The sequence below is a fragment of the Hylobates moloch genome, unplaced genomic scaffold (genome assembly GCF_009828535.3).
Source record: "Hylobates moloch isolate HMO894 unplaced genomic scaffold, HMol_V3 SCAFFOLD_10, whole genome shotgun sequence".
In the NCBI taxonomy this organism is placed as follows: domain Eukaryota; kingdom Metazoa; phylum Chordata; class Mammalia; order Primates; family Hylobatidae; genus Hylobates; species Hylobates moloch.
Window position 1 is genome coordinate 96,508,004 of NW_026652285.1, and position 24,045 is coordinate 96,532,048.

The 24,045-nt window shown below is 53.6% G+C and overlaps 1 protein-coding gene across 1 annotated transcript in view; it reads left to right on the forward strand.

The window, feature by feature from the left end:
* NEK6 (NIMA related kinase 6) overlaps window positions 1-24,045 on the forward strand; it is a 103,479-nt gene that overhangs the window by 68,532 nt on the left and 10,902 nt on the right. Inside the window, exons 6-8 of the mRNA XM_032165098.2 lie at window positions 1,689-1,797; window positions 2,710-2,817; window positions 21,328-21,422. Coding sequence (XP_032020989.1) covers window positions 1,689-1,797; window positions 2,710-2,817; window positions 21,328-21,422 — 312 coding nt within the window. The remainder of the gene's footprint in view (window positions 1-1,688; window positions 1,798-2,709; window positions 2,818-21,327; window positions 21,423-24,045) is intronic.

The window sequence follows — 24,045 nt, forward strand, 5'->3', positions numbered from 1 at the left end:
GGCCTGGGGGTGGGCTCTGTGCTGAGACCTGGGACGGCTCACCTGAGAGGGCCTCCCAGAATTGCACCTCAGAACAGCCTCGAGGGGGATTTACGGCGAGGCCAGGGGCTCCCCACTGCAACTGTCCCACCGTGGGAAGCACCCAGACCTGGGTCCCAGCTGGGTGCTGCGTGACCTTGGGCATGTTCCTGAACCTCTGAGCTCAGTCTCCCATATCAATGGTTACTGGTGTTATTAGAAGTAGGCTAAAGGGGCCAGGCGTGGTGGCTCCCGCCTGTAATCCCAGCACTTTGGGAGGCCAAGGCAGGCGGATCACCTGAGGTGAGTTCAAGACCAGCCTGGCCAACATCGCGAAAGCCCGTCTTTACTAAAAATACAAAAATCAGCTGGGTGTGGTGGCACACACCTGTAATCCCAGCTACTCGGGAGACTGAGGCAGGAGAATTGCTTGAACTCAGGAGGTGGAAGTTGCAGTGAGCTAAGATCACGCCACTGCACTCCAGCCTGGGCGACAGAGGGAGACTCCATCTCAAAAAAAAAAAAGAAGTGGGCTAAAGACTTGGGCTCTCTCGGTGGGAGGCCTGGGGCTGAGCTGTGTTTCTGCCTTTTTCTGTGTGGCCCTCAGTTTCGTTTCCCCATCTGTAAGACGGGCCTAGCCCTCCCTCTTAGGCCTGGCATGGTGGCCACACCCTACAGGTGGTCTGAAAGTGCCGGCCTGGGTCCTTTCCTCCACCCATGCCCCTTCCCAAGCCAGTGTGTCCTGGTCAGTTCCCAGCTTCCCAGCACCAGAGCAGCTGCCCTGACCAGCAGGCCCACAGCGCTGCCTCTGCCTGCTTTGGGGAAAGGTGGTTGCTTTGAAGCAAAAAGCCCCTGAACAAAAAGCTGGTATGCAGGTAGCTGGTGAAGAAGTCCTGCCCCACAGGCGTGGGCCTGGCACCTGAGAGCCACCCCCGTCTCGAGCTGAGCCGTGGCTGTCACGTGCTCTGGGCCTGCCCTCTCCAGGACCTTCTGTGACTTACAGCTCCCTCAGTGCGGCCAGGGGCCTTTAGTTTTTGTTTTCTTCCTGGAGCACTAAATACGTTTTCCCAGGCAGTGAAGCAGACTGATGCCCGTTGGAACTGGGGTTCCATTTGAGTGCGTCAAGCCCATTTCCTCAAGGTTCTCGCCGCGTTTATTAAGAATTCTAGTGCACTGAGATCTGCTGGATCCGAGGAGATGGGGGCAGCTGTGATTTAACCACCACATGTGTCCTGGGTGCCACCCTCCTGGGCCGGGCTGGGGCTGGGGACAGGGAGAGTCCACACTCATTTCAGTCCTGCAAGGAGTGCCCTGTCGGGGGTGTGTCTAGGAGGTTCTGGAAAAATGCAGTTGAGGGCCACTTTCAGCATGTTTGATCTGGGTGTCCATGCAGCAAAGCCATCCAGACACGCCAGGCCTGCCTGGCCCTCACGGAGCTTGCTGGGTGGGGACAGGGTGGCCACAGAGTGCCATTCAGGCAGAAGTAGAGGTGTGGACATAGCACTCTTGGTTCTGGGCTTATTGTTTGCTCAGCAGCTCAATCCCCACCCCCTCCCCTGTGCCAGGCACCAGTTGCCCACTGGGGAAAGGACAGAGGCAGTGCCCTGTGACCACCCGCCTCCAAGCCCTCTCACCCGGGCCTATCCCTCTGCTTGTCTCCCCCGCTGCAGTACTTTAAGAAGCAGAAGCGGCTCATCCCGGAGAGGACAGTGTGGAAGTACTTTGTGCAGCTGTGCAGCGCCGTGGAGCACATGCATTCACGTCGGGTGATGCACCGAGGTACGTGCCACCATCCAGGAGCCACCCGGAGCCCAAGTGCCCCTGGAGCCCCAGGAAGACACTTGCCCATGGCTCCTCCAAGGTCCTCAGGGGCAGCCCCTTGAGGAAGTTGGACCGCTCTGTATTCCCCAGGCAGGGGGGCTGTCCAGCAACCACACACACACGCGCCTGGGTCAGGGACCTCCCCGAGGTGGAAAGTGACATGAGCCCCAGGGGGCAGGGGCCCCGCTAGGCACACCACTTCCAGTTCCCCACAGCAGCCCGGGAGAGAGGTCAGGGGAAGCCTCGCACAGAGGGGACTTTCATGGGGGCTTTGCTGTCTCAGCGGGCTGGGCTGAGCAGGGGAGGCACCTGAGAGGGGCGTTTCCACAGTTGACATCACTCCGAGTTGTGAGAAAGGAGCCTGCTGGGTGCCCGGCAGGGCACGGGGTCCTTTCGTAGGCTGCTTCATGGGCACCTCCGTTCCTTCACTCTACCTGTATCTCTCGGTGTCTGCTGTATTCGAGGCCCCACCCTCACCGGGGGGTACGGCACTGGGTGCCCCACTGAGCATTTCGTTCATTCATTACACATATTTTCCCTGAGGGCCTCCTGTGTGCGAGGCACTGTTCTAGGCATGGAGGATACAGCTCTAGAGCAGAAAACAGGAGCACAGAAACCCCTGCTCTCTTAACCCTCCCAGCAGCTCTGTGAAGTTGGTGGAGGGAGACCCATTTTACATATGAAGAAACTGAGGCTCAGAAATGGTCAATTTCCCGAGGTCCCACAGCCAGAGGCAGGACAGGGCCTTGCCCTGAGGGAGCAGGACCTGAGCTAGGCCTCACCTCACCTGCAGCTCCCCCTTCCTCTCGTCCTGCCCCACCCACTGCAAGCCTCCTACCCCACACCAACCTCCTTCTCCTCGCCCTGCAGACATCAAGCCTGCCAACGTGTTCATCACAGCCACGGGCGTCGTGAAGCTCGGTGACCTTGGTCTGGGCCGCTTCTTCAGCTCTGAGACCACCGCAGCCCACTCCCTAGGTAAGGGGGACCTGTCTGTGCCCCAGCAGCCCCCAGTGGTCCTGGTGACCATGCAGAGAGATGTAAACGTTCTCCCCACGTGTGTTTGGTCAGTTAGTGCGGGAAGATGCCTTTTTTTAAGCCCCAGGGTTTTCTCATCTATTCAGAACAGTGACCCAGAAGGGAGTCAGCTGTGGCCAGAGGAGCCCAGCTGGGGCTTCCCACACCCTCTGATCACCTCCCGGCCCTTGCGGGAGAAGCTGACTGAGCCAGTTGCTTAGAGCCGGGAGTGCGTCTGTGGCACAGGGCAGTCATCTTCCCACTGCTGTGAGTGTCCCGTTCACGGGCAGCACCCTTGGTCCATCCCTCCTGGGGGGTGGATATTTGCACTGTTCCTAGTTTTTGGCTTTTAAACCGGCGGTTTTGAGGCTGTGGGGACCAGGTGCCTGCCAGGGAGGAGGTGACATTGTAGCTGGACCATAAAGGGTGACCAGATGCTGTTGGGACAGGGAAGGGGAGGTAGCAGCGTTCCAGGAAAGAGTGGGTGAGCCTCGGTGTGCAGCTGAGCTTGGCTTCGCCACAGACCAGGGTCCTTGCAGGAGTGGCATAAAAGGCGGGCAGGGCCTTGAACTCTGAGCTCAGTGGGCTGGACACCACCCTATGGGTCGGGGGGTGCTGAAGGGCTGGACTCGGGAAGAGACTTGGTCAGATGTCTGTTTTGGGGACACGTGAAGCAATGGCAAGCTTCAGTATCCACACACTAGGTATGTAACCAAATGTGAAACTTGGAATGCTGTACGATGGGGGATTTTTCATTTAGTGAGAACACAGGAACCAAGAAAGCCCCCGCTTCCCCACCAGTGGAACACAGGAGCAGGGTCTCCTGTGCGTTACTACAAGGCTGTCTGGGTTTCACCACGCCCGTCTGTGGGAACATTTCCCAGAGGCCCATGGAGTGGGCGAGGGCCACTGCTTTCTCAGGGCTAGTTCCCTGCTCTTTGAGGTGCGTTTGCAGAGGAAGGTGCCCCCAGGCCCACCCGCTGTGTGCTGCACCTGCCAGCATCTGCTTCCCCAGGAGGGAGCTGGGCCCCAGAAGCTGCCCACCGCCTCCTTGAACACCGCCCCATACCAGCTCATTTCCACCCCACTCCATGGCTCAAGCCAGGACGTCTCCTATCCCCAGAGCCCCAAGTGCCTGCGGCAAGCGGGGTGTGAGAGAGAGCAGCATTGTCTGGGCGGAGGCACTTTCTGGAAGTCACAGTGTCCTGTGGAAAGTGTCACTGTTCACACAGGTTCCAGAGAGACTCTCAGTGTGTCACACACACTTAGGAGAAATGTACGAGTCTAGAGACCAGCGGCTCCCGGCAGCTGATGGAGCCAGCGGAGATGGTGGGGAGGGGGTTGTTTTGAAACTCTCGTCCCCACCTGGCCAGGCCTCAGGAGCTCTTCCTTTAGCTCCAAAGGGAAGATGTGTCAGGACCCACCCCCCAGGGAGTATGGGATTCTCCACTCATGCCCCTGACAGCCCCAAGCATCCAGCGATCCTTCCCTTTAGCAGAGGAAGAATGTGAAATCCAGGCACTCGAGAGATTTTTCCGAGGTCACTTGGCAGCAGGCCTCTCCTTACAGAACCCATGCTGCTTCCAGGAAACGAGGGCCAGGGGCCTCGGCGGATACTGTTGGAGTCCCCCTTTGGGGACCCGGGCCACTGACTCTCCGTTGCTGGAAGGAAGCCTCGTCTTTCCCTGTGCCCTCAAACATTTACTTCCCTTGTGAAAAACCAAGTGTTAGGCCGGGCGTGGTGGCTCACGCTTGTAATCCCAGCACTTTGGGAGGTCGAGGCGGGCGGATCACGAGGTCAGGAGATCGAGACCACAGTGAAACCCCGTCTCTACTAAAAATACAAAAAATTAATCGGGCGTGGTGGCGGGCGCCTGTAGTCCCAGCTACTCGGAGAGGCTGAGGCAGGAGAATGGCGTGAACCCGGGAGGCAGAGCTTGCAGTGAGCCGAGATTGCGCCACTGCACTCCAGCCTGGGCGACAGAGCGAGACTCCGTCTCAAAAAAAAAAAAAAAAACCAAGTGTTTCGGTCGGTTTGGGACTATTTACCTGTGTGGTTGAAGGGCTTCGAAAAGACCAGGAAATTCAAGGGAAGCTGTCAAAGAGAAGAGTTAAAACCACTGCCTCCTGTCCCCTGTCAGTCAGCACCGAGCCTTTCTCTGTCCCACTGCAGAAAAAAGACTGCAGCGCTCCGTCAGAGCCGGTTAGGATCGCATCATTAGGAATGGGCAGAGATGCGTCTCATCCGACAGTATGATTTTATTGACTTGGACTGGTGCACTTATTATATTAATGAGAAGGAATTGGAACTTGGGAGAAGGCCGCCCTCATAAGCTGGGCTCTTCCCGAGCCCTCCGAGCACCGACCAGGCCACATGATGGGTGGAAGGAGCCCTCCTGGGGCCTGTCCCCACTCCGGGCTGTGTGCCCGGCATCCAGGAGAGATGCCCAATGAGCTGAGGCCTGCACGGAGCTGAGCAAGTCCCTGCCAGCAGGACAAGCTCCCAGAACCAAGGGCCTGCACCCACCAGGTTCTAGGATGGTGACAGTGCCGAGCCAAAGCCCAGGACCCGTATCTTCCAATACCCAGCGGAAAGACCCCTTCCACCAAGAGGTTCTGCAAACAGCTAAGTCTTGCACACACGTTTGGTTGGGCAAGAGATTGAACTAATTACCATTGCACTGTGACTCAGGAGGGGCACAGGGGCCAGGGACACTTCACGCCCTGTGCGTGGGGATGAATTATGCATCTCCCGCATCTCGTGTGCACCTACTATGTGGGGATGCTGTGGTGGCAGCCACGTTGCCCCGGCAACCACCTCGTCTCCTAAGGCTGCTGACCCAAGAGCTGGGCTTATGCAAATCTGGTCTCCTCGCACTTCCCCCCTCCCTGGGCCCCCTCCCCACCTCTGTATTTGCTAACACGAGGCTGGCATGAAAGGGCATTAGTCAGTGCCATGGTCAGGCTGACAGGTGCGGTACCCAGCGGTGGCAGAGCGGCTGCCTCGGTGTCAGAAATAGGAGCCGTAATTAGAGCGCGGAACAGAATGAGCGTCAGACGAATTACCAGGCAGCAGATCATATTTGTCAGGAAGGATTGCATACATAAAAATTAAGTGACAGTACACGCCGGCGTAATGCAGGAAAAATGAAAGATTTGCCTATACACAGCTCACAAGCTACAAGCAAGTGTCTCGCTCCGAGCAACGGCAGCAGCTGCAAGACAAATCACGGGGCTGGGAGAGCGGACGGGCAGGCCTGGCTCCTCCGTTGTAGTGACAGGGCAGTCTGGGTGACAGGCAGCCACGGGTGACAGGGCGGGAAGGGCGGCTGGTCACACCCAGGCCCAGGCAGGGCCCGTGCTGCCTCTTGGGGGCTGGGGGAGGGGAGCAAGTCTAGTTGGGGGTGACCCCATCAGGTACTCGAGGTCAGGGCCCCGCTGGGTCTCCCAGGGCTTAGCCTGGCCCTGAGGCGCAAACCCCTTCCTTCTCCTTCCTTGAGCAAACGGCCTGGCCCTGGGCTGTGTGCTGGGGATATGTGATTATGCAGCTTTCGAGGAGACAGACACAATCCATGCCAGGTGGCATGGTGAGGGGACAGGTGGGACTGCCTCTTGGGGCCCACTGTGGGCAGGCAGGGCAGGTGTGGGGCTCCGTGATTCTATACAGTGCCCCAGGGAGCCCAGGGTGGCCCCACCCCTCCCACAGCCGCCCTCACTTCGTTACTCTGTAGCCCCACTGAACTCACTGAAAAGATGAGTTAACCATGGAGAAAAAAGAGTTCAAAAAACATTTTGCTTTTTTGTTGGCCGGTCTTGGTGGCTCTCGCCTGTGATCTCAGCACTTTGGGAGGCCGAGGCAGGCAGATCACTTGAGGTCAGGAGTTTGAGACCAGCCTGGCCAATATGGTGAAACCTCATCTCTACTAAAAATAGCAAAAAAATTAGCCGGGCGTGGTGGTGCACACCTGTAATCCCAGCTACTCAGGAGGCTGAGGCAGGAGAATTGCTTGAACCCGGCAGGCGAAGGTTGCAGTGAGCCGAGATGGCACCACTGCACTCCAGCCTGGGCGAGTGACTCCATCTCAAAAAAAAAAAAAAAAAAAAAAAATTTGCTCATTTTGCTTTTTTGTAAATCATCACAAGGCTTACTATTATCCCATTTTACAGATTAGGAAATTGAGGCCCAGGGAAGTAAGAGAGACCACATCCCTGTGGTCACTCAGCAGCCAGGTACCAGAGCCCCACTGGAAATCAGCTCAAGTTGAAGAGCCCTTCTCCGGGCATCAGCCTGCAGCATGGCCCAGGGAGGGTTTGGGTTGTGGGTGCCCAGGGAAGGGGTCGAGAGAGGATCCCCATCGAGACCTCAGGTGCGAGGAACACCTAGGGCTCTGAGCGCTCTATCCCTGAGGAAGAGCCCACCTGACCTCGCCAGCAGCAGGTGTGGGTGGAGGACCTGGAGCTCATCCTGGGCCCCACAGGGAAGGACAGAGCCTCCTCTCATGGTGTGTGTCAGCGCTGCCTTGCAAGGGATCACACCATGCTGTGATGCGTCTGTGCCCAGGCCTGGCACGGGGGCCCTTGTGGAACATTTGCTGAGTGGATGGACGACCTTCGTGGCCAGGCGTCCCTGGGGACACCTGTCAGTGCAGGTGCGGAGGGCCATGCAGATGCATCCCAGGCTGCCTCCTGCCCCAGCCCCACCCTGCGTCCCATCCCAACAGTACAGGATGCCTGGGAATGGTCCTGTCGGTCCCTCAGGCCCAGAATCCCTGCCTCAGCAGATGGATCTCAGGCCTGAGTTTCAGCCGAGGTTCTGAGCACTAACCCCTGGGTGGCAGTCACAGGTCTGCCACGTTCCTGGCATTTTCAGGGGCACAGACTGTTAGGAAGAGATGAGCTGATGCCAAGAGGGGAGGGGAGGAGAGGGAAGGGCCTTAAGGGGCCAGAAAGTGAGGAGTCAATCTGGACCTGGGATATAAACTCCGGCTCTTTGGTTCATTCATTCATTCATCCATTCGACGAGGATCTGTGCTAGGCCTGGGCCGTTCCCCGGGAAGGCTGACTTGGCCCCTGCCTCTGTGGAAGATATAGCCTGGTAGGAGAATCCATTTAGTCTTCACCATGAACCAAACACTCCTCCAACAATTGCTTCTCATTTTCCAGAGAGGGAAACCAAGTCTGCAGAGGTCAGGGGGGGACCCTCTGTTTTCCTGATGGGGAGACCGAGGCTGAGAGAGAGTTTCTGTTCTCAGCCAGGGAGTGGAGGAAGCAGGTCCAGCCCAGCCAGCTCCAGCTCCACGTCACTGCTGTCCCCACCTGCCCCTGTCTGTCCCATGGAAGATTCAGTGCCAAGGCACAGCTGCCCAGCCCGATGTCCCGCCGGCTGGACGGATGTCAGCAAGGAGACCGCATTTCTCCAGCTGCTTTCCAATCCACCATCTGGGGAAGAGGGGCAGCTTGCAGACACCAGCCTCCCCTTCTTGTGAAATCTGCCTTTTTCATAGCTAATGAACATGTTTCAAACACCGAGAGCATTTCAAAACGGCAAAGTTTGTTTTGACAGGACCGGCGCATCTTGGGGAAGCGGGGCCCCTTTAATCAGCCTCCCTCTTTCAGATCCCACATTCTCCTCTGATATCTACTGGGTTTGAAATCGGGAGTTCTAGGTAGAGATTCCGGGAAGGTCAGGGTTTGTCAGGCTCTTCTTTCATACACACAGCTCTGTCCCCACCAGGAGGAGGGGGCGGTGGGACTCTCTGGGAGGGGCGTGGAAACCCAGGCTGCACAGGGCTCTGCCTCTGCGTCTTGGCATCGCCGGGAGATGGGCCGGGGTAAGGCCTGGGCTGCGCTGCACACAGAGGTCATCCTGGGCAGGACCCCTGTCTGTGGAGGCCCCTCCTCCTGCCAGCTTCCCCGACTCCTCTTCAGAATCCCAGCTCCCCTGGCGTCTGGGGATGCGTCCTCCAGTGGCCTGCTGCAAGCTGGGGGTTTCTTTGAAATCTCTCGTTTTATCTTCAAAACTCATGCGAGTTGGGCATTGTGCTCCATAGTGTCTGAGTGGCTGTTGTCAGTATAGACACCAGGCTTTACGTGACTTATTCCCAGACAAGTTGGCATCACAGGAAGAGGTGCTGTATCTGCTCCTGTAGCTTCACACAGCCCTAGCTCCAGTCCAGGACACCCTGCCCCCAGTGAGACACGCACCCTGACTTTAAGATAGAAGGGAGAGCAGCCCCTCCCCTGGGTCAAGGGGTTGGGGAACAGCCCCTCCCCTGGGTCAGGGGGTTGGGGAACAGCCCCTCCCCTGGGTCAGGGGGTTGGGGAACAGCCCCTCGCCTGGGTCAGGGGGTTGGGGAACCTGCCGGGAGGCAGGGACCTGAGGACCCTGTGCTGCCCGGCTCGGGATGGGCCAAGCCTCTCAGTTAAGGCTTCACTAGTTCCTTCACTTTCTTTACCTTTCCGTTGCACAGATGCTCACTGAGCGTCTGAAAGAGTGAGGTGGGTGAGTGAGGCCTTTTGGCAGCTCCTTTTAGACGGGAACTAACAGTAACATCTCTTGTAAGAGATACAGGGTCCAGGTTCCACCCCTGGAGATTCTGGCCCCCAGGTCTGGAGTTGGACAGGAGATCCGGATTTTTAACCAGCCTTTCCAGGCGATGCAGCTGCAGCGTGGATCAGTTCAGTCCGTTCTTGATAGACACGGCCAACTGGCTCTTTCTGAACACTTCCTGGAACAGGCAACTAACTCCCTGCCTCCTGATGGACCCACTCCTGCAAGGTCCCAGCAGGGTCAAGGCTCAGTTAATCTTAGTTGGAGGTGGGCAGGTGGCTGGCTGGATGGATGGGTGATGGACAGACTGATGGATGAATGAATGGGGGATGGATGGATGGATGGATGGATGGATGGATGGATGGATGGATGGACGGACGATAGCCAATTATGGATGGTTGGACAGTTGGGTGGATGATGAATGGATGGCAATTTGCAACACTAGCATCTTAGAAGAAAGCTCCAAATTGCATTTGGGTGTTTGCCTTTTCTCCTTACGCCAGTGGAAGTGGGGTAAGCAGAAAGAGCAGTGAGGTGGCAGAGGAGTGAGGGGAAGAGAGGAGGGCACGGAGGGCTGGTGCCCCAAACCTCTCTCTGCCCGTGTGCGCAGGCTTTCAGTATAAAGCCAGGCTGAGACAGGGATCTGTCGGCCTGCCTTGGCGCCCCAGCAGAGGCAGGAAGTGGTGACGGAACAAAGGGACAAACCTAATGTTTGGGTCCTCTCTCCCTGGCCAGGGGAGGGGACCTTAAAGGAGCCCACAAGGTGGCAAAGGGAACAGCATGTGCAAAGGCACAGAGGTGAGTGGAAAAGCAGGCTGGGGCTGGGGCTGGGGCTGGAGTGGCCGCTGTGGGAGGACCCGGGCTGAGGGCCAGGCACTCCAAGCCCTTTCTTTCCGATGGTCCTGGCCAAGGCAGCGCCAGGCCACAGCCCGGCCCCAGTGTAGGTGACCTCTCCCCACAGCATATCCCTCCTGTGGAGGCCCAGGCAGATCCGCAGTGAGCAGAGGAGACTGAGGGTGGGAAGCGCCTGTAGGATCAGACAGGAAGGGGCTTGGCCAGGAGTCTGAAGAGTGCAGTGTTAGCCAGACAGTGGACAGTGGTGTCTCCCACTGGGGACAGGACTCCCTGCCTGCATCTGTCCCCTGCCATCTCTGTGTGCACCCCATCAGCCCTACATCATTGTCCAACCTGTAGGCACATCCATCCATAGCACCCGGGTGCTGGAATCCACTTACATTTTTCCTGAGGTTCCCACTGTTCACCAAGAGCTGTGTGTTTCATCCCATGGTTGGCTACGACAAGCCATCCATTTCACACTGGCCTGTTCCTTTACTTTTGCTCCCTCTTGACCAAAGTATACAAGGTGTTGCTGCTGGAAGTTGCGATTTGCTTTCCCAGTAGAACCCCACATGGATTCGTATGTTGACTGACAGCCCTTTCTGCTGAGTAGCAGTTAGCCCCTGGCTTTGCTCATCAAGTATGCATAGAGGATGACACCTTTCTCACAAGCAGGGCTTTAAGTGAGGGCTGCTGTGCTTGTTTGGGGATTATTGCCATGAAAAGGAGCTTGGTATCCTGATAAAGCAATAATCACATCTCAGACACTTGAGCTCCAGGCAGCCATCAGTTAAATAAGCAGTGTGTTCAGCTGCAAGGAATAATTGTGGGCAGTGGCACATGCTGCCACATAGCTCGCAGGCAGGCGGATTCATTCATCCAGTGAGCGGACGCCCACAAGGCACCCACTATGAGCCGTCCTGCGCAGGGTACTGGGATATGGCAACAAACAAAGTCCTGCCCCTGGGGGTTCACAGCCCAGAGCAGAGATTTCCAACACCATTACAGCCTCTCCAAACACTGCGAGGTAGTTCTTCATCCATCTCCATTAAGATAAGAAAAACAAGCCCGGATGCAGTGGCTCAAGCCTATAATCCAAACACTTTAGGAGACCAAAGTGGGAGGATCGCTTGAGGCCAGGAGTTTGAGACCAGCCTGGGCAACATAGTGAGAACCTCTCTCTACAAAGAATTTTAGGTGGGGCGTGGTGGCTCATGCCTGTAACTCCAGCACTTTGGGAGGCTGAAGTGGGCAGATACCCAAGGTCAAGAGTTCGAGACCAGCCTGGCCAACATGGCGAAACCCGTCTTTACTAAAAATACAAAAATTAGCCAGTCGTGGTGGTGTGCGCCTGTGGTCCCAGCTACTAGAGAGGCTGAGGCAGGAGAATCACTTGAACCCAGGAGGCAGAGGTTGCAGTGAGCCAAGATCGTCACACTGCACTTCAGCCTAGGCGACAGAGCGAGACCCTGTCTTAAAAAAAAAAAAAGAAGAAGAAAGAAAGAAAAAACAAGAATATAATAAAGTTCAAAATGTTAAAACTTGTTCAGTTTTGTAAAGAACTGTCCTCAGTTTTGAGAAATGGGTTTTCTGAATCGTACCAAGCTGTCTTTTCTTTTAAAAATCATAGTGACTGACACTAAATGGTAGTCGGGGGCTTTGTGTTTTTTAAATGCTTCCTTCATGAAATTAAAAGTTACCTGTGTTTTTCCCGAAATCTCCTGACCATGAAACCCTGAGGCCTGGGCCCGGTGCCTTCTGAGTGTAGCCCCTGAATGGTCCATTCTCCTCCCAGCGTCCTGGGTCCCCTCTTCCTCGTGTCACAGGCCACATCAGCTAGCCTTTGCCACGCTGGGACTCCAGCTCGCCACAGAGACTCTCGTCAGGACAGCAGCAGCCTCTGTCACATGACATGGTGTCTCCAGGCCAGTGAAAATATTCTCAGTTTAGCAACCTTAAAAATCCAGTCCACGCCAGGCGCAGTGGCTCACACCTATAATCCGAGCACTTTGGGAGGCTGAGGCAGACGGATCACCTGAGGTCAGGAGTTCGAGACCAGCCTGGCCAACATGGTGAAACTCCATCTCTACTAAAAATATAAAAATTAGCTGGGCATAGTGGCACGTGCCTGTAATCCCAGCTACTCAGGAGACTGAGGCATGAGATTCACTTCAACCTGGAAGGCAGAGGTGATCGCGCCACTGCACTCCAGCCTGGGCAACAGGGCAAGACTCTATCTCAAAAAAAAAAAAAAAATTCCAGGCCTATGCCTCCAGAATAGCCATCCACACAATGGGCTGATAGGAGAATGTCAGGTTACAGGAGCAGATTCCTGGGCTCCACTCCAGACCTGCTAAATCAGCCCTGCTGAGGTTTTCATGCCTCTGGTGATGGAGAGCTCACTCCCTCAGGAAATCCTCCCATCTTTGCACGGTTCCAGCTCATCCAACATGTGCCCTGCTGCCCAGAGATAACCCGATAGGTGCTGGGAGGTCAGGGCACAGTCCTCCACAATTTCCTCAGTGTTGGCCTTTCCTGCGGGGAGAAGAGGGACCTTGAGGACAGGCCCTGAAGCCCTCTGGCTTCCCTCTTGGCAGCAGAGCCCCATCTTCACCATTAACACCTTTTTCCTCTTTCACTTTTTTTTTTTTTTTTGAGACAGAGTCTCGCTCTGTTGCCCAGGCTGGAGTGCAGTGGCGCAATCTCAGCTCACTGCAACCTCCGCCTCCCGGGTTCACGCCATTCTCCTGCCTCAGCCTCTCTGAGTAGCTGGGACTACAGGCGCCCGCCACCACGCCCGGCTAATTTTTTTTTTTTTGTATTTTTAGTAGAGATGGGGTTTCACCGTGGTCTCGATCTCCTGACCTCGTGATCCGCCCGCCCCGGCCTCCCAAAGTGCTGGGATTACAAGCGTGAGCCACCGCGCCCGGCCCTCTTTCACTTTTTAACTGAGGTATCATATACATACAGTGAAGCTCCTGGAGCCCTTTCCTGGGCACCACTCCTATAGAATAGCTTTTCCTATTCTTTAATTTCACATAAATGAAATACAATAATGTGCTCTTTTGTGCCTGGTTTCTTTTACCCAGCATTACGTCCATGAGCTGCATTCATTTTGTCGTGTATAACTGAGGTTTTTTCTTTTGCAGTGCTGTACAGTATCCCACTGTGTGAACAGACTGCAGTTTATCAATTGATCCAACATTTGTTTCCAGTTTTTGCTGTTACAAACAAAGCCACTCTGCACATTCTTGATTGTGTCTTTTGATGGACGGAAGCACTCATTTTGGGCATCTACCTAGGAGCGGAATTGCTGGGTTATAGTGTTGGCAGTGTTTGGCCATGGTAGAAACCAGCTAGTGGTTTTCCAAAGTAGTTGTACCATTTTACCTTCTCATCAGCAAAGTGTGGACATTCCAGGTGCTCCACACATCACCAGCTTTCATGCGTGTCCGTGTGAAGAGACCACTAAACAGGCTTCGTGTGAGCAACATGGCTGTTTATTTCACCTGGGTGCAGGTGGGCTGAGTCCGAAAAGAGAGTCAGCAAAGGGAGATGGATTATCATTAGTTCTTATAGGTTTTGGGATAGGCGGTGAAGTTAAGAGCCATGTTTTGCAGGCAGAGGGTGGATCTCAAAAAGTACATTTTCAAGGGTAGGGAGAATTACAAAGAACCTTCTTAAGGGTGGGGGAGATTACAAAGTACATTGATCAGTTAGGGTGAGGCAGAAACAAATCACAATGGTGGAATGTCATCAGTTAAGGCTATTTTTACTTCTTTTGTGGATCTTCAGTTACTTCAGGCCATCTGGATGTATACGTGCAAGTCACAGGGGATGCGATGGCTTGGCTTGGGCTCAGAGGCCTGACATTCCTGCCTTCTTATATTAACAAGAAAAATAAGACAAAATAGTGTTGAAGTCTTGGGGCGGCGAAAATTTTTTGGGGGGTGGTATGGAGAGAGAGAATGGGCGATGTTTCTCAGGGCTGCTTCAAGCGGGATTAGGGGCGGTGTGGGAACCTAGAGTGTGAAAGATTAAGCTGAAGGAAGATTTTGTTTTAAGGGGTGATATTGTGGGGTTGTTAAAAGAAACGTTTGTCATATAGAATTATTGGTGATGGCCTGGATACGGTTTTGTATGAATTGAAAAACTAAATGGAATAAGAGAAGGAGAAAAACAGGTATAAAAGGTCTAAGAATTGGAAGGACCTAGGACATCTGATTAGAGAGTGCCTAAGGAGATTCAGCATAGTCCTGCCAGCAAAGATTATTTATTTACTTCAAGAGTTAAGAGTGGCAGTTTGGGGATAGCACCAGGAGATATCAGCTGTGATGGCTTGGAGAAACAGTGTAAACCGGCATTGTAAACAAGAGTAGGGCATGTATGAGTAGTTGAGAACGGAGAATAGGAGTATGACTAGACAGAAAATAGTAGGGATGACAAGTTTTTTGTGGGCACAGTCCAAGTTGGTCCAGTGTCTGGAATGAGACTGGGGCTTAATAAAAAGGAGCTTAAATGGGCTGTATCTTGTAGCATTCTGAGGACAGGCCTGAATTCTGAGAAGCGAAAGTGGTAAAAGTATTGTCCAGTCCTTCTTAAGTTGGTGGCTGAGCTTGGTGAGGTGTGTTTTTAAAAGACTTTTAGTCCGTTCTACTTTTCTTGAAGACGGAGGACTGTAAGGGATATAAAGGTTTCACTGAATACTAAGAGCCTGAAAAACTGCTTGGCTGATTTGACTAATAAAGGCTGGTCTGTTATCAGACTGTATAGAGGTGGGAAGGCTAAACCGAGGAATTATGTCTGACAGAAGGGAAGAAATGACTGCGGTGGCCTTCTCAGACCCTGTAGGAAAGGCCTCTACTTATCCAGTGAAAGTGTCTACCTAGACGAAGAGGTATTTTAGTTGTCTGACTCGGGGCATGTTGAGTAAAGCTAATTTGCCAGTCCTGGGTGGCGGCAAATCTTCAAGCTTGATGTGTAGGGAAGGGAGGGGGCCTGAATAATCCCTGAGGAGTAGTAGAATAGCAGATGGAACACTGAGAAGTTATTTCTTTGAGGATAGATTTCCACGATGGAAAGGAAATGAGAGGTTCTAAGAGGCGGGCTAGTGGCTTGTACTATAGCATAGCCTGCCTTTGCTGGTGTGTGGCGATTAGACCTGGTGGAACTGCCATCAATAAATCAAGCGTGATCAGGGTGAGGAACAGGAAAGAAGGAAATATGGGGAAATGGGGTGAATGTCAGGTGGATCAGAGAGATACAGTCATGAGGGTCAGGTAGTGGTATCTGGAATAATGTGGGAGGCCGGATTGAAGTCCGGGCCAGGAACAACGGTAATTGTGGGACTTAACAAAGAGTGAGTACAGCTGAAGGAGCCAGGGAGCAAAAAGTATATGTGTCAGGTGTGAGGAAGAAAATAGATTTTGGAAGTTATGAGAAATGTAGAGAGTAAGTTGAACATAGTTTGTGATTTTGAGGGCCTCTAAAAGTATTAGGGTGGCGGCAGCAGCTGCTGCACGGAGACATGATGGCTAGGCTAAAACAGTAAGGTCAAGTTGTTTGGACAGAAAGGCTACAGGGTGCAGTCCTGACTCTTGTGTAAGAATTCTGACCGCACTAACCATGCCTAGGAAGGAAAGGAGTTGTTGTTTTGTAAGGGATTGAGGTTTGGGAGATTAATTGGACACGATCAGCAGGGAGAGCACATGTGTTTTTATGAGAATTATGCCGAGATAGGTAACAGATGAGGAAGAAATTTGGGCTTAACTGAAGTAATGGGGGCTGTCTGTGAAGCCTTGCGGCAGTACAGCGCAGGTAATTTGCTGAGCCTGATGGGTGTTAGGGTCAGTCTAAGTGAAAGCGAAGAGAGGCTGGGATGAAGGGTGCAAAGGAATAGTAAAGAAAGTATGTTTGAGATCTAGAACAGAATAATGGATTGTGGAGGGAGGTATTGAGGATAGAAGAGTGTATGGGTTTGGCACCATGGGGTGGATAGGCAAAACAATTTGGTTGATAAGGCACAGATCTTGAACTAACCTGTAAGCCTTGTCTGGTTTTAGGACAGGTGAAATGGGGAAATTGTAAGGGGAGTTTATAGGTTTTAGAAGCCCGTGCTGTAGCAGGCGAGTGATAACAGGCTTTAATCTTTTTAAAGCATACTGTGGGATGGGATATTGGCATTGAGCGGGGTAAGGGTGATTAGGTTTTAATGAGATGGTAAGGGGTGCATGATCGGTTGGTTGCCAAGGAGGGAATAGAGATATTTTATACTTGTGGGTTAAGGTGGGGGATACAAGAGGAAGACGCAAAGGAGGCTTTGGATTGAGAAGAAGGGCGGCAATGAGATGCAGCTGTAATCCAGGAATAGTCAGGGAAGCAGATAATTTAGTTAAAGTGTCTCAGCCTAATAAGGGAGCTGGGCAGGTGGGGATAAATAAAAAGGAGTCCTTAAAAGAGTATTATCCGTGAACCCGGGGGGCGGAGCTTGCAGTGAGCCGAGATGGTGCCACTGCACTCCAGCCTGGGCGACAGAGCGAGACTCCGTCTCAAAAAAAAAAAAAAAAAAAAAAAAAAAGAGTATTATCTAAGTTGGCACCAGAGCTGGGGAGTTTTAAGAGGTTTAGAAGCCTGGCCGTCAATACCCACAACAGTTACGGAGGCAAGGGAAACAGGCCATTGAAAAGAAGGTAATGTGGAGTGGGTAGGCTCCGTATTGATTAAGAAGGGGACGGGCTTACTTTCCACTGTGAGAGTCACCTGAAGCTCGGCGTCTGTGATGGTTTAGGGGGCTTCCGAGGCGATCAGGCAGTGTCAGTCTTCAGCTGCTAAGCCGAGAAGATCTGGGAAGGAGTCAGTCAGAGAGCCTTGGGCCAGAGTTCCAGGGGCTCTGGGAGTGGCTGCCAGGTGAGTTGAACAGTCTGATTTTCAGTGGGGTCCTGCACAGATGGGACATGGCTTAGGAGGAATCCTGGGCTGCGGGCATTCCTTGGCCTAGTGGCTAGATTTCCAGCACGTGTAGCAAGCTCCTGGGGGAGGAGGTTCTGGAGGAACACCTGGCTGCTGCGGTTCAGGTGTTTGGAAGTTCTTGTGTGCTGGAGATGTGGCTGGGGTTTGTCTTACAGTGGAGGCAGGAATTGTAACTTCTTTCTATTATTGTACACCTTGAAGGTGAGGTTAATTAAATCCTGTTGTGGGGTTTGAGGGCCAGATTCTAATTTTTGGAGCTTTATTTAATGTCGAGAGTGGATTGGGTAATAAAATGTATACTGAGAATAAGACGGCCTTTTGACCTTTTAGGGTCTAGGGCTGTAAAGCGTCTCAGGGTTGCTGCCAAACGAGCCATGAACTGGGCTGGATTTTTATATTTGATGAAAAAGAGCTTAAACGCTCTCTGATTTGGGATAAAGAAAAAGGAGCATTAACCTTGACTATGCTTTTAGCTCCAGCCACCTTTTTAAAAATAAATTGCTGGGCAGGTGGGGGAGGGCTAGTCACGGAACGAAACTGTAAGCCGGACCAGGTGTGAGGGGGGAGGTGATAAAAGGATTATAGGGTGGAGGAGCGGAGGCTGAGGAACAATTGAGACCTAGCTCGGCCTGGCGAGGAGGGGAGAGGTCAGATTGGTCTGTAGAAAATTAGAAAGACTCAGCGACACTTGGGGTTGGGACTGAGGGGACAGGCGGGAGGGAAAGAAGGAAGATTTGGGAGTTGCATTGGGCACAGAGACTAGGAAGGGACTGATGTGTAAAAGAAGGCCTGGATGTCAGGCACCTCAGACCATTTGCCTATTTTACGACAAGAATTATTTAGATCTTGTAGGATGGAAAAATTGAAAGTGCTGTTTTCCTGCTATTTGGAACTACTGTCAAGTTTGTATTGGGGTCAAGCGGCATTGCAGAAGAAAAGGTGCTTAGATTTTAGATCAGGTGAGAGTTGAAGAGGTTTTAAGTTCCTAAGAACACAGGCTAAGGGAGAAGAAGGAGGAACGGAAGGTGGAAGCTTGCCCATAGTGAAGGAGGCAAGCCCAGAGAAAAGAGTAGAGACACAGAGAAGGGGTGGGGGGTTCTTGCCCTCCAGAAAAGCAGAGAAGGGGTTGGGGCATGGAAATAAGGGATTGGGGCGCAGAGGTATAAGAGGTTGGGGTGCAGAAATAAGGGATTGGGGTGCAGAGATAAGAGGTCGGGGCGCAGAAATAAGCGATTGGGGGTTCTTGCCCCCTAGAAAAGCGGGACTTGCCGCTAAGGGTGAAGGAGAAGGGGTTGAGAGGTACTACCCCCTCCCCCAGAAAAGCAGGACTTGCTGCTAAGGGTGAAGGAGAAAGGGTTGAGGGGTACTTGCCTCTCCCCCAGAAAAGCAGAGAAGGGGTAGAGACAAGGAGAGAAGGGGTTGGGGTACCTGCCCCTCCCCCAGAAAAGCGGGACTTGCTGCTAAGGGTGAAGGAGAAGGGGTTGCCCCAGAAAAGCAGAGAAGGGGTAGAGACACAGAGAGAAGGGGTTGGGGTACTTGCCCTTCCCCCAGAAAAGCAGGACTTGCCGCTAAGGGTGAAGGACCAAGGCAGGCGTCCCTGCGTGGTCTGACACCTTTGAAACGTGGGTGAATAATCAGAGAGGCGTCCGTGCAATGATTAAACACCAAAGGAAGGCTGCCTTCCCAGTCCGTGACCGGCGCCGGAGTTTTGTGTCCACGGATAAAACGTGTCTCCTTTGTCTCTACCAGAAAATGAAAGAAAATGAAATTAAGAGAAGGGAGAGATTGAAGTGTGGCGCCAAGATTGAAAGGAGAAAGAGGTTGAGGGATAGTGAGGGAAGTTGGAGGAGAGAGTAAAAAGAGGCCGCTTACCGGACTTGAAATTGGTGAGATGTTTCTTGGGCTGGTCGGTCTGAGGACCTGAGGTCGTAGGTGGATCTTTCTCATGGAGCAAAGAGCAGGAGGATGGGGGATTGATCTCCTAAGGGAGGTTCCCCGATCCGAGTCACGGCACCAAATTTCATGCGTGTCCATGTGAAGAGACCACTAAACAGGCTTCGTGTGAGCAACATGGCTGTTTATTTCACCTGGGTGCAGGTGGGCTGAGTCCGAAAAGAGAGTCAGCAATGGGAGATGGATTATCATTAGTTCTTACAGGTTTTGGGATAGGCGGTGAAGTTAAGAGCAATGTTTTGTGGGCAGGGGGTGGATCTCGCAAAGTACATTTTCAAGGGTAGGGAGAATTAGAAAGAACCTTCTTAAGGGTGGGGGAGATTACAAAGTACATTGATCAGTTAGAGTGGGGCAGAAACAAATCACAATGGTGGAATGTCATCAGTTAAGGCTATTTTTACTTCTTTTGTGGATCTTCAGTTACTTCAGGCCATCTGGATGTATACGTGCAAGTCACAGGGGATGCGATGGCTTGGCTTGGGCTCAGAGGCCTGACACCAACCTTGTTTTTCTTTAACTTTGTTTTTTTTGTCTTTATGCATTCAGATGGGTGCATAGTTGTACCTCATTGTGTTTTTTTGTTTTTGTTTTTTGTTTTGAGACAGTCTCACTCACTCTGTCGCCTGGGTTGGAGTGCAGTGGCATGATCTCGGCTCACTGCAGCCTCTACCTCCTGGGTTCAAGGGTTTCTCTTGCCTCAGCCTCCTGAGTAGCTGGGATGACAGGCGTGTACCACCATGCCTGGCTAATTTTTGTGTTTTTAGTAGAGACAGGGTTTCACCATGTTGGCCATGCTGGTCTCAAACTCCTGACCTCAGGTGATTCACACACCTCGGCCTCCCAAAGTGGTGGGTTTACAGGCGTGAGCCAACCACACCCGGCCGCTCATTGTGTTTTAATTTGCCCTTCTCTGATGAGTAGTAAGAAAAGTAGCCTCCCTTCATGTGCTTATTGGCCACTGGGATATTCTCTTTTGTGAAGTGCCTGTTAGAGGCTTTTGCTCATTTGAATAAGGGGGTAGTTTGTCTCTTATGTATTGATTTACGGAAGCTTTGAAATATGTTCTGTAAAGAGTCCCTTGTCAGGTGTATGTGTTGGGATGATTTTCTCCTAGTCTGTGGCTTGCCTTTTAACTCCGAATGGTGTGGTTTGATGAACTGAAGTTCCTAGTTTTAATGCCTTACACACGTTTCCTTTTTGGTTAGTGCCTTTTCCATCCTGTTTGAGATCTCAGCCAACCCCGAGTCTAGACAGGCTAATTGGTGGGTGGCCATGGGCAGAGCTAAGTGCTCAGTTTCTGGAGCCTGAGGGTCTGAGTTTGAACTAATTCCTGCCACTCTCATGCAAACCTCTTCACCCGGCCGAGCCTCAGTTTCTCCATCTGGAAAATGGAGATACTGCCTCATAGCACTGTTGGGAACAGAAATGAGCTGACACATGGAAGATCTTGGTCAGCCTCCACAGTGATGGTTTTTTCACTGTTCAGAGCCTGATCCTGACTCTTGCGGATTCAGACAGTCCACTTAAAGGACATGTGGTCAGTTGCTTCCCCCAGCCGGGCCAAGGCATCCCCTTCCCCTGGGCAGCTGGCAGAAACACCAACCCCTAGCTCTCCAGCCCCATCCTGATTCTTTTTTTTTTTTTTGAGCCCAAATCTCACTCTGTTGCCCAGGCTGGAGTGCAGTGGAGCGATCTTGGCTCTCTGCAACCTCTGCCTCCCTGATTCAAGTGATTCTTCTGCCTCAGCCTCCTGAGTAGCTGGGATTATAGGTGTCCACCACTATGCCTAGCTAATTTTTGCATTTTTAGTAGAGACGGGGTTTCGCCACGTTGTCCACCCACCTTGGCCTCCCAGAGTGCTGGGATTACAGGTGTGAGCCGTGGCGCCCAGCCTCCCAGCCTGATTCTTGGTCTAGGTGGGTCCAGGGAATCTGCTTCAAGTCCTCCGGCACCCCAGGTGTTTAGTGCCCTGCTAGCATGGGAACCTCTGATCCAACTGTTCATCTGACAGAGGAAGGCACAGGCCCAGAGAGGGAGAGGGGCTGCTCAGAGACCGAGGCACAGTCTCTCCCCAGCCCCCATGTGCCCTCCCTCCAACCTCACCTCTGTGCCCTGCCCCTGCCCTACATGGAGCGTAAGCAGCCCCCCTTGCTGTGTTGCAGTGGGGACGCCCTACTACATGTCACCGGAGAGGATCCATGAGAACGGCTACAACTTCAAGTCCGACATCTGGTCCCTGGGCTGTCTGCTGTACGAGGTGAGTCTCTGCCCGCGGCTCAGCAGCATTTGGTGGGACATGCGTGGGGGGTGCCCAGTTAGGACAGGGCTCACCCTACCAGCTCAGGGTTGGAACCCAGGAATGTCATGTCTGCCTGAGGCATCAGTACCACCAGGGCCCTGTCCTTCACCCTCCTCAGCCCCACGTGGGGCCTGGTCTGCAGGGCCAGGCTGGCGGAGGCTGTTAGGGGGTGGGCAGCAGTGGGCGGGGTCCGGGAAGGGAAGGCAGAAGGAGCACAGGCCAGGCAGCTGATCCCCAGCTGCCCCTGCCCCCGTCGCCCTGGTAACCACATTAACACACCGGCGATTCTGTTCATCGTTTATTATGGGTCAGGCCCCATGCAGGGCACCTGGGATCAGGAGAGGAGTCAGACTTGCCTCATGCCCCTGAATCGCTCTCCACTGACAGGTGGCCACCCCCTCCAGGCCCAGAAATGTGGGTCTCCCTAAAGACCACCACCTCTCCCCTGGGCTGTGAAATGGAGCTAGGGGATGGCCACTTCCAGACCTGGTGGCCTGCCTGGACAAAGGGACAGGAACATTTCTGAGTTTTGGTGAGCCCAGACGTGAGACAATAAGAATAAATGGAAGCCCCCCCACCCATTTTGTCCAGCCACACTGGGGCCCCAGGTGATGAGAGGTGTGGGGAGCGTGAGCCATTCTTGGCCATGAAGCTGTGGCTTGCAGCCACCGGCAGGAGGGAGGCCTAAGCTCTCCGGTGTCCAGGTTGGCAGCCACACAAGCTCTCCCCTGCCCCTAGACCACCAAAGGCTGGGTGGCTCCGGGATTCCATCCACCTGGCTGAGCCCCTCCACATCTATAGGATGGGAACAGGACCACCTGTCTTGCATTGTCCTCAGTCCTGATAAATGACAGACAGGAAAGGGCTCTGGAAACCCCCCAGGCTGTTAGACACCGAGCCCGGCTGGGTTTTACAGTTGGAATCCTGATTGTTTTTCTCCTTTCCCTGGAGCTGACTTGAGCAGATGTGGGGTCTGGCTTGGAGCTGACGCACTGAAAGAACTTCAGTCTCAGCTGCTGTGGCCGGTGACAGTCCACAGCAGCGATGCTCAGGACAGCATGTCCAGGGCCTGCCTCAAGTGCTGCGCAGTTGTCCGCAGAGCCTGATTGCTCTGTCCCCTTGGGACCGTCGACTCTGAGGCTGACCTCACAGCCCTTGTGCATGAACTTGAGGGCTACGCTGCCTGCCGCTGGGCCACGTGGGACCCGTGGCTGCTCTCTTGGCCAGGGTCTTGTGGCCAGGGTCTTTTGGTGGTGAGATTTCCCCTCCCCACATTACAGATTGAGACTATGAGATCAAAACTCTGATCTGTTTGCGGGGTTTAAACTTCACAGCATCTTTCTTTTGTTTTTTTTGAGACAGAGCCTCACTCTGTCACCCGGGCTGGAATGCAGTGGCGCAATCTCGGCTCACTGCAACCTCCACCTCCCAGGTTCAAGCAATTCTCCTGCCTTAGCCTCCCAAGTAGCTGGGACTACAGACGCCCGCCACCCCACCTGGCAAATTTTCATATTTTTTGGTAGAGACGGGGTTTCACCGTGTTAGCCAGGCTGGCAGCATCTTTCTTTATAAGCCAGTGACCTGCTATATTTCATTGTAACAGACTGGCTGGAGGTGTGGTCCTTGTGGAACTGGTGCTTGGGACCCCGTCTCCCAGGGCTCAGCAGATGCGGGTGACAAGAGGGTGGGACCCCTTCTCCCGGAGCTCAGCAGATGTGGGTGACAAGAGGGTCTGTGGGTGAGTCCGGCCCTGACAGAGCTGGGAAGCAGGCCAGGTGCTCTTTCCAGGACTCCACGGGGCATCGGCTGCAGGAGGAGCTTTGAATGAGGACCTAGCGGGAGCAGCTGTGGAGTGTCTGCAGTGGATGGGGGAGTGCCCCGCAGGTGAAAGGGGGATGAGCCATTTGTTCTCCCTGCCTCTCTGTCTCTCCACAGTCCAGCTCCTGGGTGGATTGGGGTGGCGAGTGTTGAGCAGGGTGTATGGGTGGGCTCAGGGGAGGGCAGTGGATGCAGGAGAGAATTTGGAGGGAAGTCAGTGTCTTTAGCCACAGGAGACAAGACATGTAAGTCCAAACTCTTCTGAGACGGGAGGAAACCTGCTGGTGTAGGGCCCTGTGTGCCTGCACATTCCGAACAGCCCCAGGGAGGGTGCGTGCCTGTTATTTTGCGGAGAAGACGTTAAATCCAGGTGGGGAAAGCCCTGGGTGAGGAGAGTTGCTGAGTGGCACAGAGCCACCGTGCTGCCAGTGTGTGTCCCCCAGGAGGAGTCGTGAGATCCAGTCTCTCTTGGGACTCCTCTAAGTCCAGGCACTTACGCAGGTGGCCACTCTGGCCACCAAGGTCGCTGAGGCTAGCAGTAGAGTCACACCCATGTCACCTGCTAACCTGGCTGTCCCTGGACTCAGGGCCCCAGGGTCACCACCCTGCCCCCACCTGCCCTAGGGTCTGAGGAGGGGATGCAAACCCACCTGTAAGTGGGCATCGTTCACCCAGTGTCAGATCCTGAGGGGCAGAGACAGGTGTTCTAGGTCTCCCAAGGCCCGGGCAAATGACTGCAGCATAGTGGGCGGTTGGTGAGCAC